This window comes from Propithecus coquereli, unplaced genomic scaffold (assembly GCF_000956105.1).
Source record: "Propithecus coquereli isolate 6110/MARCELLA unplaced genomic scaffold, Pcoq_1.0 Scaffold74, whole genome shotgun sequence".
In the NCBI taxonomy this organism is placed as follows: domain Eukaryota; kingdom Metazoa; phylum Chordata; class Mammalia; order Primates; family Indriidae; genus Propithecus; species Propithecus coquereli.
The window spans coordinates 3,673,195-3,690,761 of NW_012153507.1; the positions used below are offsets into that span (position 1 = coordinate 3,673,195).

The 17,567-nt window shown below is 35.0% G+C and overlaps 1 protein-coding gene across 1 annotated transcript in view; it reads right to left on the reverse strand.

Annotated features, from left to right (window-relative positions):
- The window catches only part of FBXL4 (F-box and leucine-rich repeat protein 4), a 74,592-nt gene extending 57,584 nt beyond the window's left edge, over positions 1–17,008 (reverse strand). The window contains exons 1-4 of the mRNA XM_012661858.1: positions 16,937–17,008; positions 15,695–16,278; positions 7,174–7,519; positions 2,328–2,572 (exon numbers count right to left, since the gene is read on the reverse strand). Of these exons, the coding sequence (XP_012517312.1) occupies positions 2,328–2,572; positions 7,174–7,519; positions 15,695–16,206 (1,103 nt within the window). The 5' untranslated portion in view covers positions 16,207–16,278; positions 16,937–17,008. The remainder of the gene's footprint in view (positions 1–2,327; positions 2,573–7,173; positions 7,520–15,694; positions 16,279–16,936) is intronic.
- Between the last annotated feature and the right edge of the window lie 559 nt (positions 17,009–17,567).

Genomic DNA, 17,567 nt, shown 5'->3' on the forward strand with positions numbered 1-17,567 from the left:
GACATCAAACTTTTTCCCAAAGACTTGTTCAAAAAGCAGCTCATCACATTGGTCTCTAGTTTAAAAATGTGTTTTTCTTTAAAGTATTATAAATAAGTCTTCTTCACAGTAATAAGCATAAATAGACCATACTTATTCATAGATTATTCATTAATAATCAAGCCATGAATATTTATTGTTTATTCTGGGAATGCTGCCTACCAGCCGTAATGACGATCAATTCAGCAGTCAAGTCCTGGGGGCCAACAGCAATCAGGAGGTAAAATTCCAATATGCCCCCGCCCAAGGGAAGCTTCTCTCTTGTTGTTATTTAGACTTTGCTTAATGGAAATAGTGACTATACTTAAAGGAATGCTATCAAGATTTATGGTTTTACTGGCTGAAGTACTACAGTAAAATATGGAGAACTTAAATTCATGTATGCATTTTTGTTATTACTCAAACAGCCCTATAGCAACTAATGTGGGTGAATTGAAAATGGAAGAGAAATTGCTGGTGAGAAAGTAGATTGGAGTTCTAACTTTGCAAAAGAAGATCTTTATCCATTACCAGTCTCAAGTTTAAAAAAATAGCACTTCTTGGTTTTCTACTCACAACTGGTATTTCTTCTCATGCAACCAGAATGAGCTACGTAAAGAAAGTTTTAAAAAACTGATTTAATATTACCTTTACATTTTACTCATTATTATTACGGTCATGAGCAGCACTTTGCCAAAGAAGCTAGATTCAGCCACTCACTACCAATGTTTTCTTTAACGTCTACAATCATTAGTTACCATCCTGTTATTTATAAAAATACATAAGAGACATGTGTTTATCTTAATATCTTTATCTTCTCTCTAGCCTGAATGCAGGAACTGTTATTATATATCTCATATATCTGTTTACATGGACAAAAATACCCATTATAATGCCTTGTTCATAAAGGGTGAAAACAAACAATATATTCCTGATAGTGTAAAACAATGAGAAAGAGCTACGAGGGTAATTAAAATAATCTAAAAATCTGTATAATGTAAAATAATGCTTACTGACACCACTTGTTCTATCTGCTCTCATATTCAGTTAGTCTTGGTTTATGATTGCATATGCTCTAAATATTCAGTCATCATTAGCTTCAGTTCTTCTTGGACCTATTAGCAGAGAGAAAAATTTGCCAATGAAGTGTGTGTGTTGGGGTAAGGGGAAGTAGAAAGGACTAAACTGAGTTTCACTGGACAGCTGTCAAATGTCTACAGTGAACTCCTTCCCCTGGCTCTTTTTCTGGCAGAAAGAAAGAAACTCAGTACAGCCATACTTTCAACATGTGCCACAAAGCCATTACTGCTTGTGTTTATTTTTCACTTTGATGCATAAACTATCAATGTTAGCATTTTGAACACATTGTTACTAGTTCAAATATTATTATTTCATCCAAATACAATATCAAATATTTATTTCTGAAACTTTGTTTTTATAATCTGAGTCAAAAGGAAACAAGGCTCCACATACAAATTTCTAATTCATAAACCACTGAGGATGCATGTTGGGATAGCTGTAGTTCATTTTTCAGGATAAAAGAGTATTCTTTAATTAAAAATAACAGGTAATTTCCTCAAAGTTTCTACTCCATTATTTAACTTCACGAAAATGATGGGATTATACATAACATACAATGAGAACCACCATCACGAAGGTTAAGAGAAAAACACCTGTTTGTATAATAAAAGTTACTGTGGCATTACTAAATGAATATGTACTTGTGCAAGCTTTCAAATGTTTAACAGGTGACATTTAATAGTAAGAAAACTAAATGCTTAAATGGAAAGGAGCAGAAACACCTGGGCAGGTCTACAAGTGTGGTCGTCTATTTAGCATGCAATTGCATTTTCAACATAATTAGTTTAAATGAGCTTCTAAATCTGGGTGATGTATTGCACATGTAATTAAGATTTAATTAAAAATGTTCTATAATAAATTGTTTTCCATTTCTGACAAATCACATTAGAGAGGTAGATTTTGATTTGGAAATAGTTTTTAAAATGTGTTAATCATCTGTGCTGAAAATATGAGAAAGAAAAAAAAGGAGCTCTGTTGAAAGTTACTTGGAATTTAAAAAATATGAGGTAAATAAAGAGTACAGTTCCCCTTCCTATTATTAAGAGGATGATAAAATCCATTCATTTTTATAAGCAGCATTATTCAGAACACAATGATACATAAAATGTAATTCTTTTTATTTCTATAATGTACATGGTATATAATTTCTAACTTTTATTATAAAAACTGTTATATAATTAAGTACAGCCTGCTGGTGGGAAAAAACCTCACCAAGGCTTTGCACTGACCTGCTAAATCCTGCAACAGAGATGAAGCCCCTATTGCCAGTCCAAGATAAATTGAGCCACTGGACAAGAGTGCATCGAGGCTGTAGAAATTCCAGAGAGATGTCATTTAGTTTTGCCCAGTATGGCTGCAGATTGAGGTGAATGTATTGTAGAGGATCACAACAATGCTGGTTCAGCAGTTTGCAAGTTTGTGCTAATCTACACAGATCCGGTAGAGTAAGATGGTTCAGAATCAGCTGAATAAGCTACATAAGAGAGAGAAATCAAGATCATCGAAATGAAAAACAGTATGTATCACTTTATTAAGCATATAATGTAGTCTAATAAGGAATAAAAGTGTAATATATTTTATAATATTTTCACAGAGTAAATAAATCAACATTCAACAGAATTACTACAATGTGAAGAAGCAATACATTCATAAGACCATACTGCATTTCAAAATTGTTTGAAATATACTCAGCTTATGTGGACTACTCATTTTCTTAGGATACAAAGATATGTTTTGGTAATCTGTTGAATTACATAATTTTTCATACACTCAGCATTTACTGAACATGTACTACACGACAGACATTGGTAACAGAAAAGAGTTCCCATTCTCAGAGTGCTTATGGTCCAATGGGGATTGGTCCAATGATATGTTTTACTAGTTTTGATAGAGAGAAGCACAGAATGCTACTAAAGGCCTAATACACAGGTCTAACTCCAAAGTGAAAGTGTACTTGTGCCAGGAAGTCACAGCTTTAAAAACTGATGGGAAAACTAGGTAAAAAGAGAGTCTGGTGGTAAGGACTGGGTTACAAAGAGCCTCAAAGAGGAATCTGGATTTATCCTGAAAGCAATGAGGAGTCCTGAAGGGATCTGAACTGCAGAGCGACATGGTTGGATTTGTATTTTAGAAGGATTATTACAGGGGGTGCTACTGGAGGCAGGGAGGCAGGAAGGGAAACCAGCCAGGGGGCTAATGCAGAATTCCAAGAAACAAAATAAGGGGCCTGCTAAAGGCAACTGGCAGTGATGATGGAGCAGCAAATAGATACAAAAATTACTAAGAAGGTGGAAACAAAGACATTGTTATCTTTAATTAAAATTGTCTCCTTGAACTAGCCAAAGCTTTGGTTTTTTCTTAACAGTTGGGGCTTCTAAACTAGTTCTTCAAAGAACTACTTAAATAGCCTATTCTGAACCAAGAACCATGAGGAAAAAAAAAGATAAAATATTTGCTAAAAGTTAAAAATCTTATTTAAGGTGAGAGAGAAGGCTTTCTTTTCTTAACTTAATGAAGGGTATTTTTTTATCTAAACTTTTTGTTTTATAATTAACTTCAATGCTCTTCTTCAATTTATTATCTAGGCTTGGTCTTAATTTCAGATCAGAATTTCACTGTTTTAGGCCAAAATAATGCAAAATACAAAGTAATAAGAACATGATCTTTAAAATACGTTCAAGGAATATTTATAAAATATGAGCATCAGCTAACTAATATATTGTATATAATAATGTTTGGAGTATTTTACTTTTACTTAACATTTGAAGTAGGCTTTTAAAAAATAACATTGGGGTGGGGTGTGCATGTGTGTGTGTGTCTGTTATAACAACAGGAAAATATAAGGATATTAAAAATTAGCCCAAAAGCTGACAAAGATGCTCTGTTTCACCAAGATTTAATCAGACTTCTGAACCTTCCAGGCCTATCTATGCACTTCCCTTCAAAATCAAGTTTGAGCAAAGAACCCCGCTAAGTCAGTTTAGTAAGTAAGAGCCCTCATCTACTAACACCCTGCCAGGTGATGTCTAATCACCTGTCTTTAGCCAAAATCTCCCTTATTCCTGATATTTCCTCTTAGTAATTTTCCATTCACTAACCCCTCAATCTGCAACTTGGCTATAAATTCCCACTTGCACGTGCTGTATTCGGAGTTGAGCCTACTCTCTCCCCACCATGGCAAAATCTCACTGCAAATACTCCCTATACCTATCATGATGGAATAATTTTTTCTTTAACAAATCTCATCCAGATAAAGCTGGTGACATGTAAAATATACAAATGAAAAAAATTCAAGTAAAAAATTAGAAAACCTAAATACTGAAGAAAAATAGAAAATGAGAAATTTCTCCTTCTCTATACTCAATTCTAACAATCCCTCTCCCCAGAGATAAGCATTGTTAAACGTTTTTCTGATCTCTTCCAGATAAACATGTATGAAATTCTATTCTTGGATTTGCACTAAAAGAATGGTACTATATACATTGTTCAGCACTTTGATTTTCTAATTTAATGATATATCCTATAGATCTTTCTATATCTGCATAAAAACCCTCCACATTCCATTTCAAAGAGTGACATAACAATTCAACTAGTTTCTCACTGACGTATTTCATGCTTTTTTTTTCTGTTGCAAATTATATTACAATATCATCGTGTGTATGTATTATGTATGTATGTTCATCTTGGCAAACTTTGCAAATATATCCTTTGGGTAAATTACGTGCATTTGCAAGTTTTGATACAAGCACAAAATTGCCCTTCAGAACATTCACATCAATTTATATATCCACAAAAGTGTACAAAAGCACCCTTTCACCTATATCCTAGACAGCATTGGAATCAAAACTTTAAACTTTTCATTCTGAAAGGCAAAAAAACAAAAAAAAATATGGAACTGTTTTCTTTGTGGTTCTTCTTATTCCTTTTTTTTAACTACAGAAATTTAGCCCTTTACCAAGGGAGGTGCCTGTTCCTGTACTCTGTCCCATTTATATACCCACTATTTCTTCCATATCAATTGCCCTCTAATTAAAATAAATACATTGCCTTCTAAATTTTTAAAGTATATATACTGGAATGCATTAGATTGTTTGGTTGCAAATGTGAATCAGGACTAATGCCCCTCTATCACTCTTCTTGTCCAGAATTTTCCTGAGTATTTTTCATGTTTTTTTAGGTGAACTTTTCACTTAAAAAAAACTCTGTTTACAGTTTAATTGGGATATCACCGGAAACATAGATTCAGGAAAAGTGATACTTTTACTTTATTTTGTTTTCCTACTCAAGGGCATGCTCTAAGTTTTTAGCAAAAGTAAATTATTTACAAAGTCTTAAGTATCTGTAACTCCCCTCAACTAATTTTACTGTAAACTGAAGTACCCCAAAAACCACTGTATACTTCAGCATCCTGAAGACCACTGGCTAAAGGGATAAAATGCAAACCTCTTAGGAAAACCCAGAGACCCTCTGTGATGCAGCGGAGCAGGATGTGCGCTGCCAGGGCTGGGGAGTCGCAACCACTGTCATCTATGGGCATGGACTTGTGCACTGAGGCAGCCCTGAGCCTCCCTCCAATTCTGTCTCTTACAGCTTCCTTCCCCTGTCAAGTCCTGTGTTTGGGCCACGCTGAAACACTGCAGTTGCCAAACAAAGTCACACAGCTTCACTTCTCCTCTTTGTACATTCTCTTCCCTCTGCCTGAAGTTCCCTTCTGTCATTCATACACATGATAGGTGGCAAGCATTTTATCAGGTCTGGAAAAAGTTCAATAAACTGTTTAAAATATATTTGCTGAATTTAAATTTCTATTTTACAGTTTGGGGAAGTGGGTAAGAATCAAAGAACTGATTCACTGTCCTCCAGATGAACTGCTCCCACTGCTGCCACGACAGACCTTCTCAGAGCCCTGAGGAGCCACACACTGTCAATATCTCACCTCCCTCTCTCTCCTAATTCAACTCTCCCTTCATCTTTCTCCTGTCTCTCATTAAGGGCCAATCTGTTAAGCTTCCCTTCTATAACACAAGACTTGACTTAGAAGGCCTGAGTAGGATCCTGGTGCCGTGGCTTGCTTACTGAATTACCTTGGACCCTTAAATTCATCTTTATGTGGCCACTTTAGCTACTTCACAGGATGTACCATAGCATTTTAACTGTAAAATGTTATATAGGCATTCAAGAGGCTGTCTTAATATGTTCCATGCAAGATAAGCTACTTATATTATTACAATGAAATCTGAAATACCCACCAATTTGGAAGGGGGTATCTAGGTTGTTTAAATTTGAGTTTATAAATTTTTCTTAAAAAGAAAATCGATACTATTTTTAACCACACATTAACTGTTTTCAGCGAGAGACAGAAATGCCTGGCCCCATTCCCACCCCCAGGGGATATTTGGAAACAGGTAGGATGAGGTTTTGGTGTTGCATGGTTGTGGAATGCTACTGGGATTTGATCCATGGGATCCAGGGATGTAAATGCACCACAGAAGTGTCCCTGCAGAGACACACTGAAAATAAGACTTCAAACTACACACAAAAAAGTATATCCAGGTAAAGGCACTCTGTACCTACCTAGACCAAAAATTACAGTTAGAAGAATACAGAATAGAGTTAGTACAGAAGAACAAATGACACTTAGAAAACTGTAGACTATTAAATGGAAAAAGCCTTCATCTCACAATCTTAGGAATACTCTTATTTTTAATAGCAAATAATCTTTAATATAACTGATATAAAGTTAAGCATGTATTATCCATACTTACATTGTAAAGTATAAATTAAAGTGGAGTATAGTTTTTTATCAGTTTATGCATTTGGTCACTATTAATTAGTGATATAACATATATTTAATAGTTTATCCAGAAACATTAAAGTCAATCCGAAACAAAAGCAATAAAATTAATTAACATAATTTCAACTTTTTCCAAAATCAAAATATACAACAAATCAGATTATATACACTTTACCAATGCTCCTATTCCTCTGATATCTAGAAAAATAAACATTAATATCTAGACATTTAAAAATCTATAATGTTATGTCCAATATTGCTAATAAATATTTTTAGCTTACCTCATATGGTAGTTTATCAAAATACCCATTATTTGGCCCTTCCCTGAGGACAGCACTGCTAAACTTTTTGTTAAGATTGTCCATTCCACAACCATCCTTTTCTTCATAGTCATCGTCTTCTAGATCATTCATGTCAATAAGTGAAGTCTTGAGAGAAAGCACTGGCTTGTCCTTCATACCATGTAGCACAACTGCATCTAATTCAGTGTAATAATCCAGAAGAGAACTATTTACTTCCAGTCGTATAAGATTTGTGGGAAAATTTATCTGCTTAATACAAGGTTTAAACTGGCGAGCCTGGGAAGCATTCACCTTCGTAGGTCTCTCTGACCAAAGAATCTCCCATCTGCCAAAAAAAGAAATTTCCCTATAATATAGTTTAGAATGAGATCTACTGGTACCTTAAGGTTATGGCCCCATGCCCAATACATCACAGTGCAAAACAAAGCCATCAAATAAGATGAATAGAATCACACACAAGTATTGTTTCTAGGATATTAAAAACTTAAAACTAAATGTCACAGACCTTATTATTTAAATTATTTTTACAAGTCCCAAAGTAGACCCATTCCTCTCTTTTTTTCTTCGGATTTCACATTGGGCAGTTTAAAAACTGAAACATGTAGTTTGAAGTATCTGAAGAACAGCATTAGGTTTTAATAAGAACAGTAATAATAAAGCACACAGGATAAAGCTCCCCTGTGTGCACCTCTGAAACCAACTGCAGAAACTAAACTGATCATCTGGCCTTACAAAGGTCTCCTTCTCCAGCTCTTCTGTTTCTGTTACTGGCTCCATACGAACTCGAAACTTTCACGTCATCTTTGATTTTCTCTTTCTTTTATCAAGTCATTAAGTTTTGTCAAATTTTTCAGGAAATTGTTTCTTATATATGCCCTTCTCCTGAATTTCCATTTTTGTCATCTTTTGGTTAGTCATCCTTGTATCCCCAGTACCTGGCAAGTGTCTAATATATAACAGGTGAGTAACATCCTCTCCTATCCCTCCAAATGAACTTCTGCTTCCCAGTCAGGTTAATCATTACTTTTCATACAATAAACTCATTTCCACCTTTGTGTCTTTGCTAACGTTGTTTTCCCTCAGAGAAATGCCCAACCTACCATTATCTGCCTCTCTGTTCTTCAAGGCCTAACTCATATTCCATCTCCATATAAGTCTTCTTATAAAAATATTTTCCAAAATTATCTAAAGATTCTTCATAACATAGTATCATCAGCTACTTAATACTCTCATATTTGCCAATTAATTATTTCTCTAATATTGTTTCCTAATATAGCAGAGAAAATCAGAAACACAGATAAAAATACTTTGATAGACATTTTTCTTCTATTCCTAATTATTTACTTTCGCTAGTAGAATTTCTTAATAAAGACAACATCAAAGAATAAGAATATTTTTAAGTCTTTCAATATATACTACAAACTGCTTTCAAAAAAGCTTATGCCTATAGTATGTAAGAATGACAACCGAAAGCATTATCTGTTTTTTAAAATAACCTCTAATTTCACAGTGAGCCATATTTCCTTATGATGTGATTTATAATTTGTTGATTACTAATAACACTTAAAATGTTTTTATATATTCATTAATTATATGAGTTTTTTTCCCACCATTAAATTGCTGGTTTATTTTATTGGCCCAATGACCTACTCGTATCTAAGTAAAAACTGATTAATTACAGCAAAGCATATAGGAAACTGAAATAGACAAAAGTGTGTGAAACTCAAAGGAGAAATCTGAGCCAAAACGATAGAAGCCATCAACATATAGATATTCTAATGGTCTTTAAAGGCTAAGAAGGGCAGATAGCCCCAGTCTTGGAAGAATGGAGATGGGAAGTATGGTAATTTCTACCTTCAGGAATAAAAGCATAAGGTAGAAGCTCAGTGAGGAGCCTAGTAAACACATCACCAAAGCAGTCAGGAACTACAGAATAGGGAACCAGTACAGGAACTTTTACAGTTTCTAGAACTTTATAATTATATTTGTTATTTTTGCTAATTCTTTCCTGAAAATTAGAAATAAAACCTATCAAGTATAAAGAGCCTGTGAGTATTTGTACTCAGAGGCAACAAGAAGGAGGACTGGGAGAATTGGTCACACACTATCACCAATCTTGGGAGGCAGGGGAAGAGTTCCAAGAAATGCAGCAGGTTGTGTCAGGTTTAAAATAGAAAGAAAAACAGGCTCAGTATCTTCTTCCTGTGACAAGGCAGAAAAACAAACTTGGAGTGCCAACTTGGACCCAAGAAATGTCCCTAGAGATTAACTACAAAAATCTTAAGGGTTCCTAACAATGGAATTGATTTGAATACTCTACTGTAAATCTACATAGTAAACTAGAATAAGTCACGTAGGTACAAGGGAACAGAAGTATGAAACACCTAAAACAACGTGGGTGGCAAAATGTGTGCCTGATTTTGAATGGTTTATTTCCAAGAATCGTAATAAATTGTGGACTGCACAAGAAACTTCAAACTTTGGTTTTATTCATCCTTTCATTGCTGCTGCAAACTGACAGCAGGCAATGTTGGAGGAATGTCTCAGGTTCAAGACCACTCAGGACCCTGTGAAATAACTGCCTATACTGGTTCACAGCACATGTGAGCCAAACCAGACTATTTCATTGTTTAGCTTCAAAGAGGAGTTTTGTGAGGCTTAACAGAAACACTGAAGATGTAATATAGAAATAATTTCCACCAGTTGCTTTATAATAAATAAATATGCAGACAATACATGTTCTTCATGCATAATGTGAAATGCATTATAATGTAAATTAAATTATAAAATTACAAATATAAGGTTAAAGAAAGGCATTGATTAGAGCATAAATATTCTATTTTAATAATGCATTCATCTACTGAAATCCCCTCTACCTTGCAGAATGTGCAAACCAGACAAGGTTAAGGTGATGCTTTAAACTGACTTCCTAACATTTCTAGTATATTTAAACATATAAGGATTAATGTTATTTCAGCATCAATTTTGCTTGTGACTTCTATATAACGTGAACATTACATATGCAGTGACACATATATAAGTTGTAAAAATTACAAATATACTTAAAGTAAACAATATCAGGATCTTAACAGTCTTTAGAGAGATTTTAAAATGTCTAAACATAAAAAATTTCCAAATAAATCATTAGTTTCTACTTTATTTTCTTGATAACCCAAAAAGTAAAAAGTAAAAATGATAAAAAGACAGAAAAATTATTTTGTAGGTCTTCAGCCACTTGAATTAAATGAACATTAACTATGAGACCAACACAAACTGATTTTGTGGTATTTGCATTAGAGTGAATTTTTGTTTAAAATTCCCCAGTAGAACTAGAATGTATCAATCCAAAGTTACAAAGAGAAAGGTGCCTATTTTATCCAACAAAACGAAGAATGCCAATTTCTATTTATTGTGGAAAATTAAAGCCAGAATCTTAAAAACTAGTCAGTGAAAACAAGAAAGCAAAGACATACGCACATGCACATGCAGACATCACACACTTTTCCGGAGACAGCCCAACTCTTAATTCTCTAGCCTCAGGGCAGTGTGGATAGGAATAAACTTCTTTAAGTCATGGCCTTTGTAGTCTATACACTTACGTGGTTACTACTATTTTCACATATTGTATTTATCTACTGGAGAAATCTGACAAACTCTAATGTACTACTCAAGTATTTTAAATCTAGAGTGTTACATGTGCAAAATTCAACCCGGAATCCCTTTCGGATTTTGCTTCGGTCCACACCCAGAGCACTGAATTCTGGGATGGTAACCAACAGTGTTCTCTTCACAAGTCCATTTAATGTTCTTTCTGTTGATTGTACTGAATGACTACTATGTGTCCAGTGCTCAAAAACAATTAACAAACCACTCTCTCTCTCTGACTATTGACCTACTGTTATACCACTGAGAAACTCTCCAGGGCAACCAGGAAGCAGCAGGTAGACAAGAGAGGAAGACAGAAGTTTCATTAATGGAAACCAGAGAAACCAAGCTTTCTATTTGTGTTCAGGTTAAAACCAGGCACATGAGTGCAAAAAGCTTCCCTGTAACCAAAATTTCTCCTGGCTAGTAAGCATATCTAGTAGCCAGTGAAAAAGTGCTCATGCCAACCTTGTTCAATTTCACGAGCTGAAAGTGAAGGGATAGTTTAGGAAAACAAATATGAATAAAAGAAACAAGTATTCTGATAAGTGTACCTATCACTCCCTACTTCCCAGGCCATCTCTAATTGGAAATTAACAAACTGGCATTCTGCTTAAAAAAAAAACCGTGAAGAGTCTGGTCAATTCTTACTTAAAATACAAAATCATGTTTTGTGGCACACAAAGTCAAGGTGACCAGACCATGATAAATTTGTAAAGTCATTGCTTAAGCAACTCCCTTTGGCAGCAAATTGTGTGTCAGCCTCTTTCTTTCTCCTTGCTTTCTTAACTTCAATATTATATAGCTGAAGTGTTTTGAACACTCAAAAAAAAAAAAAAACCCACACAACTAAATTTCATTCCCAAATAACTTTATTCCAATCAGTTTCTTTATTATGATCTCAATTTCTCAATTTGTCATCTTCTCCTCCCTTTCCCTGTCTAGCCTAGAGAGTAACCCTGAGCTAGCCTATTTCTGACTCTTACACAAGCATCCATTAAGATCTTATCCTTAGACCAGGACACTCTATGCTACCTTTTTTCTTTTCCTCTTAATAAAGCACTAGGCAAGAAATCAAAAGACTTTGAGATCTGTAGAACTACCTGTAACTTTTCAACTTCATTTTCTGAACAAAGAAATGCAATCAGATGAAATAGGAAAAGACTGCTTTTAAATTTTGAGTGTTCTGAGAGTATAAGAAGTCCATTTCTGCAAACAAGTTCCTGAGCTATTCCAACACATTCTTATTTGCTAATTCCTAAAGTCAGCATAAAACTGTGTGGTTAAGTAAAATAACAGGCAGTGTAGCTTACTGGTTTCCAAACAATAGTACATGATGGAGTTTTCCATGACTCAATGTGGAAGGGAATGTATATTGGTATATATAAAAACATGCATACATATATATGTTCTTATGAAATTGCCAACTGTTCTTTAGTCGAAATTCTGATCATGCTAATTTCTTGCTATAAACTGAGGTTTCTTTTATGAAATAATGGCGATGACAAATGGGTTAGTATTTCATTTGTCTTTTTAATGTATGCTTATTTAGCAAAGTAAATAATCTGACAACCCTGTAAGAGTTCTCTAATTTTTATAATCATCATTATGCTTACTAGTTTATTGTAGATGACTCCTCCTACCCGTGCTCCACTTAGATCCCCTGGTCAGTTCTGTGTGCCATCATCCAGATGGGCTTGCTTCATACCTGCATCCTAAGGGCTTATACCTGCATCCTTCTTCACAGAATTACCTTGGACCTTTGGAGCCTCTTCATCCAGAGTGGCATGTGCCTATCAGATTTTCAGACTCCTTCCCACTGCTCCAGCCCACAGGCAAACACTGACTAGTGCAGGAGTTTAAAAGCCAGCTCCCTAGCAACTTTGCCTTCCAGCAGCTGGGGACTTCACACGACATTACATCCTTGCTTGACTTCTTCTCCTTCCCTATCTGCTTCCCCCACTCCCATGCCAGTTTCTCCTGGAGCACTTCCACCACAGATCATTGCACAGCAATAGCTATCTAAAGGTCTGTTTCTGGGAAACGGGATCTAAGATATCTACATAAACCCAAAGTCTAGAAACCACTAGTTAAGATCTCTATCCTCTTGGACTTTTCTTCTTCAAACACCATGATCTTACCTCATGATCTCACCTTCTAAAGTGCTGTTCTCTCCCCCGCTTGCCTATCCACAGTGGAGCCTCACTCAACTCTCAGGTCTCAGTTAAGTCACTTCCTCAGGGAAGTTTTTTCTGAGCCCCATGGATTAGGTTCTCCCCTCTGCTAATACATGTTCCCGATGATCTCATGGTCCTCTTCCAGGCTGGCCTGTATGCTCAAAGAATAACAGCCACCTTTGCCCAGAAGTGAACTGACAGAGAGGGTGTTCAATAAATGTTTCTGATTGTCTAAAGAAATTCGTCAAAATGTTAACAGTTACTGAATCTGGGCAGAAGAATTATAGGTATTCTTCTCATATATATATTCCTTTTCCTGTATTTTCCAACAATTTTTTTATAATGAAACATCTATTCATTTCATAACCAGTAAAATTTAAAAAGGCCTTTTCTTATCCTGTAACAGTATATTATATTGGTCAAATTCTTTTTCTCTTAAAAGTTAATGGCATTTTCTGTAGAACAAAGCTAAAAATCAGTAAAACAAATTAGAAATATATCTATAAACAAAGTTTTAACTTTAATCACAATCATACAGTATAACTTTAAGGAATTAGATTTGTACTCAAAATCTGTTATGAAGCCATTAAGCTTTAGATTGGAGAAAAGACATTACATGTTTCATAGATTTCATCCCCAAATCTGTACAACTTTTTACAAAAAAGTAAATAACTGAAGGAAAGAGACAAAGAATGACAGAGTCCTAATAAAAAAATTCCCACATAAGAAAAAATTCTACCCAAAGTACCACTTTTTTTCTTCTTGGGGAAAAAAAAAATCTATATATTAAAGAATGCTGATTTTCTGGGTTAAAAAAATGATTCAATAACATTGTTCACAATGAATTAACAAGGTAGTTCTGAAAATGCCTTGAACAAGTAAAGGTTATGACAGCAGTCTCCAAGTTGAGTTGTCTCTGTGTTTGTTTCCCGGTAAGCTGTGGAAGTGTCTCCTTAGAGGTGAGGGGACAGAGACATCAAGGAAGCAGGGTGTCAGGGGTGGCAGCCGATCCCTGCGCCCACTCTTCCTCCTCTGGCAGCCGGGGTCCTACCGTCCAACAGGTGCCCAGGATCTACTCCCAGGCTAGAATGGGCTCACAAGGGCAGGGTTTTTTGTCTATTTTGTTCACTGTTCACTGACATACCTCAAATACCTAGAACAATACCTTGCACATGGTAGACACTAAAATATTTAATAAAGGGTGATTTAAGCAAGTGACATAAAAATCTAAAAACTGGTAAGATCAATGAGGAATAGAAAAATGAACAAGTAATATCAGATATTTCAGGAAAAGAAACACAAATGGCTCTTAAACATACAAAAAGATATTCCACTTTAGAGATAATAAAGGAATTTTAACAAAGTTAACATGAAATAACATTTTTCACCTATTGAACTGAAAAAATATTGAAATTTATTAACACATTCTGTGGATGAGGCTTTGGTAAAACACGCATGCACATATGCTGCTAGTGGGAGTGTAAATAAGTACAGCCCCTTTTGAGGGGTATTTGGTACTATATATCAAAATTACAAGTGTTAAAAATTAAAATCAAATGTAATTACAATTTAAATTGCTAAAATGTAAAAAATGTTAAAAAATTACAAACGTTAAAAATTATAAAATTACTGAATTACCCTTGACTGAGCAACCCTTCTGGGAAATTTACCCAGCAGATACACTTGCACTCACGTGAGGTGACTTATGATGAGGTTATTCCCTGCATTAACATTTACAATTGCAAAAGAATGGAAACAACTAAGTGCCCATCAATGGGGGACTGGTTAATAAGCTGGGATTCATATACACTATGTATTACTTGCAACTATAGAAAAGAATAAGGAAGGTCTCTTTATGAAAAAAATCTAATATATACTACTAAGTGAAATAAGATATAGAACAATGTGATTAGTATGCTTACTTTTGTATAGAAAGGAAATAAAAATACATTTTTATTTGCTTGTATCCACACAAAGAAACTCTGGAAAGATAAAAAGGAAGTTGATAAAAGTGATTTCCTTGCAGGAGGGATGCATCCTAGGCACATGGAGAACAGGGTACAGGGTAGACTGCATTATGTGCTTTTTAGAACATATTTTTAAAAATCAGGAGGTGTAATGACAAAAATGAGAGGGGAGATGCTATGCAAATTAATGACGTAAACAGGCTTGTAAGGAGAATGCATGAATTACTCAAAGCAACATTTGTTTTTAAATGAATGTGCTTGTTACAAAAACATCCAACATCAAATCTAATCCCCTAAGAATTTCCTCCAAAGTATCACTCTATAGGCCTATTCTGAGTTGTTCAAAATATTTAAAAGCAATACATGATGCCTGCCTGAAAATATTTTAGAAGTCACATTTCCTACTAACTTCTCAGAATGGCCCATGTCCCTATTTGTTCAAACTGTGCTTTTTGTTTTGCTAAATTCTGTGACACGCAAACATCACAATCCATGAATATTATAGTGTGAGGTGTTACAGGTATAAAGCATGCAGTAAATCTCCATATGTGTGATCTCCTTTCCCCAACAGGAAACTAAGGAAAATTTTCAGAATCAATTTTTTTTAAATTATTCAAGAGAAGGCTTCCAATAAAAAAAAAAGGCCTCCAACATTAAAACAACCAAAACCTTTCAGCCATATAACTTAGGTCTTTAAAAAATGAATCTTACCTTACTTCAGCTGGTGGACTTGAGGAATAGGGATTTGCTGAACAAGCCAGAATTCTAATGACTGCTCCAGGATGATAGGTTTCCAGGACGTGAACAGCTGTAGGATACACTTGTTGTTCAAAAGTAAGTTCCACATAGTCCTGGCTTTGAAAATTAGGTGGCGTCCTCTTGAATGGCAAGGAAGCACTGGGACACTGATCCCACCATGTCCCATAAGTTCGAAACACAGCTGTCTGAGTAAAGTCACCAGAACTTGGGAATACATTTGGTACGCCTGCCAAATTCCACATGGTATAAGACATACTATTTTCACTTCCATAATGGGAACTGAAATCCACTACTTCTTTGGCATATTGGACCACCTCTGCATTGAGAGGGGAAGCCCGGCTGTTTGATTCTATAGTTCTATGGTTGTTCATCATTTCTCCTCTTGTAGCTGTCCTGGCTCGGCGCCGAAGGCATATATAATAAAACATAGTCAGAACTGTTAACATGGGAAAGACTGGTGACATCTAGATGTGAATTATGCAGCTTCAAAAGGTCAGGTGTCCTCAGTAAGATGCATGAACTCTTTGAAGAATGTTCTAAAAAAATGAATGGCTTGCTAAAGTAAAATAATTTAAATAAGCAGAAAAATGCATGGATAAGGTAACAAACAGGCTTTATCCCACTGTAATTTCCCAGAATGAAACTCTGAAAAACAAGTTTTAAACTGTAAATGTGAATGTCCACTATAAATAATTTATCTAATGTATTTTTAAGAAAGCTAAATATTGCAACGTGTACAACTTTATGCTATATGGGAAACAAAAACGACATTATAAGGCAATGGAAGATGTATGATCCAAAAAGCCCTATTGTACACAAAATTAAAACCACCACTCAAGAAATACCAACTCCTTGAATTTTAAGCTTAAAAATCATTTAAAATATATGGTGAACCACTAAAATACTGCTGTAAATCCAAAAGAATCTTAGGCATTGCCGTAATTTCACACTTTCACAAATGATTTCCTTTTGTTAACTATTACTCTCTTCCAAAAATGCTAAGTACAGATTTCACATTATTGGGAATATAGTTTTTTGGTGCTGACAGTTAATCCAGACCAACTAAATTAACTCCCTTACACATCACAGATCACCAGACAGTGTTTAATTTATAACTCTTAGCACTATTTGTTAGGGCAGTCCACGGCTAGCTGGCATCTGGTTTGTTGCCAGGTACTCTTAGAAATCACTCACCCCAGATAGAATGGTCATGGGATGCACATGGGAAATGCAAAAGTTGGCATTCATCCATGTAGCCTGAAATTTTACCTGTAAGACAAGAGTTTTGGAAAATATTTTTATGTCTAACTCAGGAAGTCAAATATCCCAACAACATTCTTATAGATAAACAGCCGATTATTAGACACAGAACTTTCAAATCAAACAGACTATACTTTTGCTGAATTTTATAGACAATTTTAAATAATGTATTTTTAAAATTTTGTGACAGAATATAATAAAAATATAATAGTGAACCCTATCTATATTGAGGTTGCAAACCCATAGCTTTTGTTTCAAACTATGTTTGCATATGTATTTTACTGGGGCCAGACAGTGTTTTTTAAAAATTGATCGGTTTGTAACCTTTAACAGTCAAGAGGACCCCAAGAGGCCTGACCACTCTCAGTGGCCACCCTTCTTCCCAGCCAGCTCCACTCATTTACGACATAGGCCTAACCCCTGTCCTCACTGAGTAGGTGACTCTTGTCAATACAAACAAGGAACTCAAACATACTTATTTTTGTACCTGTAAAGTTTTAAGTTTAACTTCTCTAAGCAAAAGAAGGGGAACGTACCAACCTTTCTTTAGCAGAACAAAGTGCTA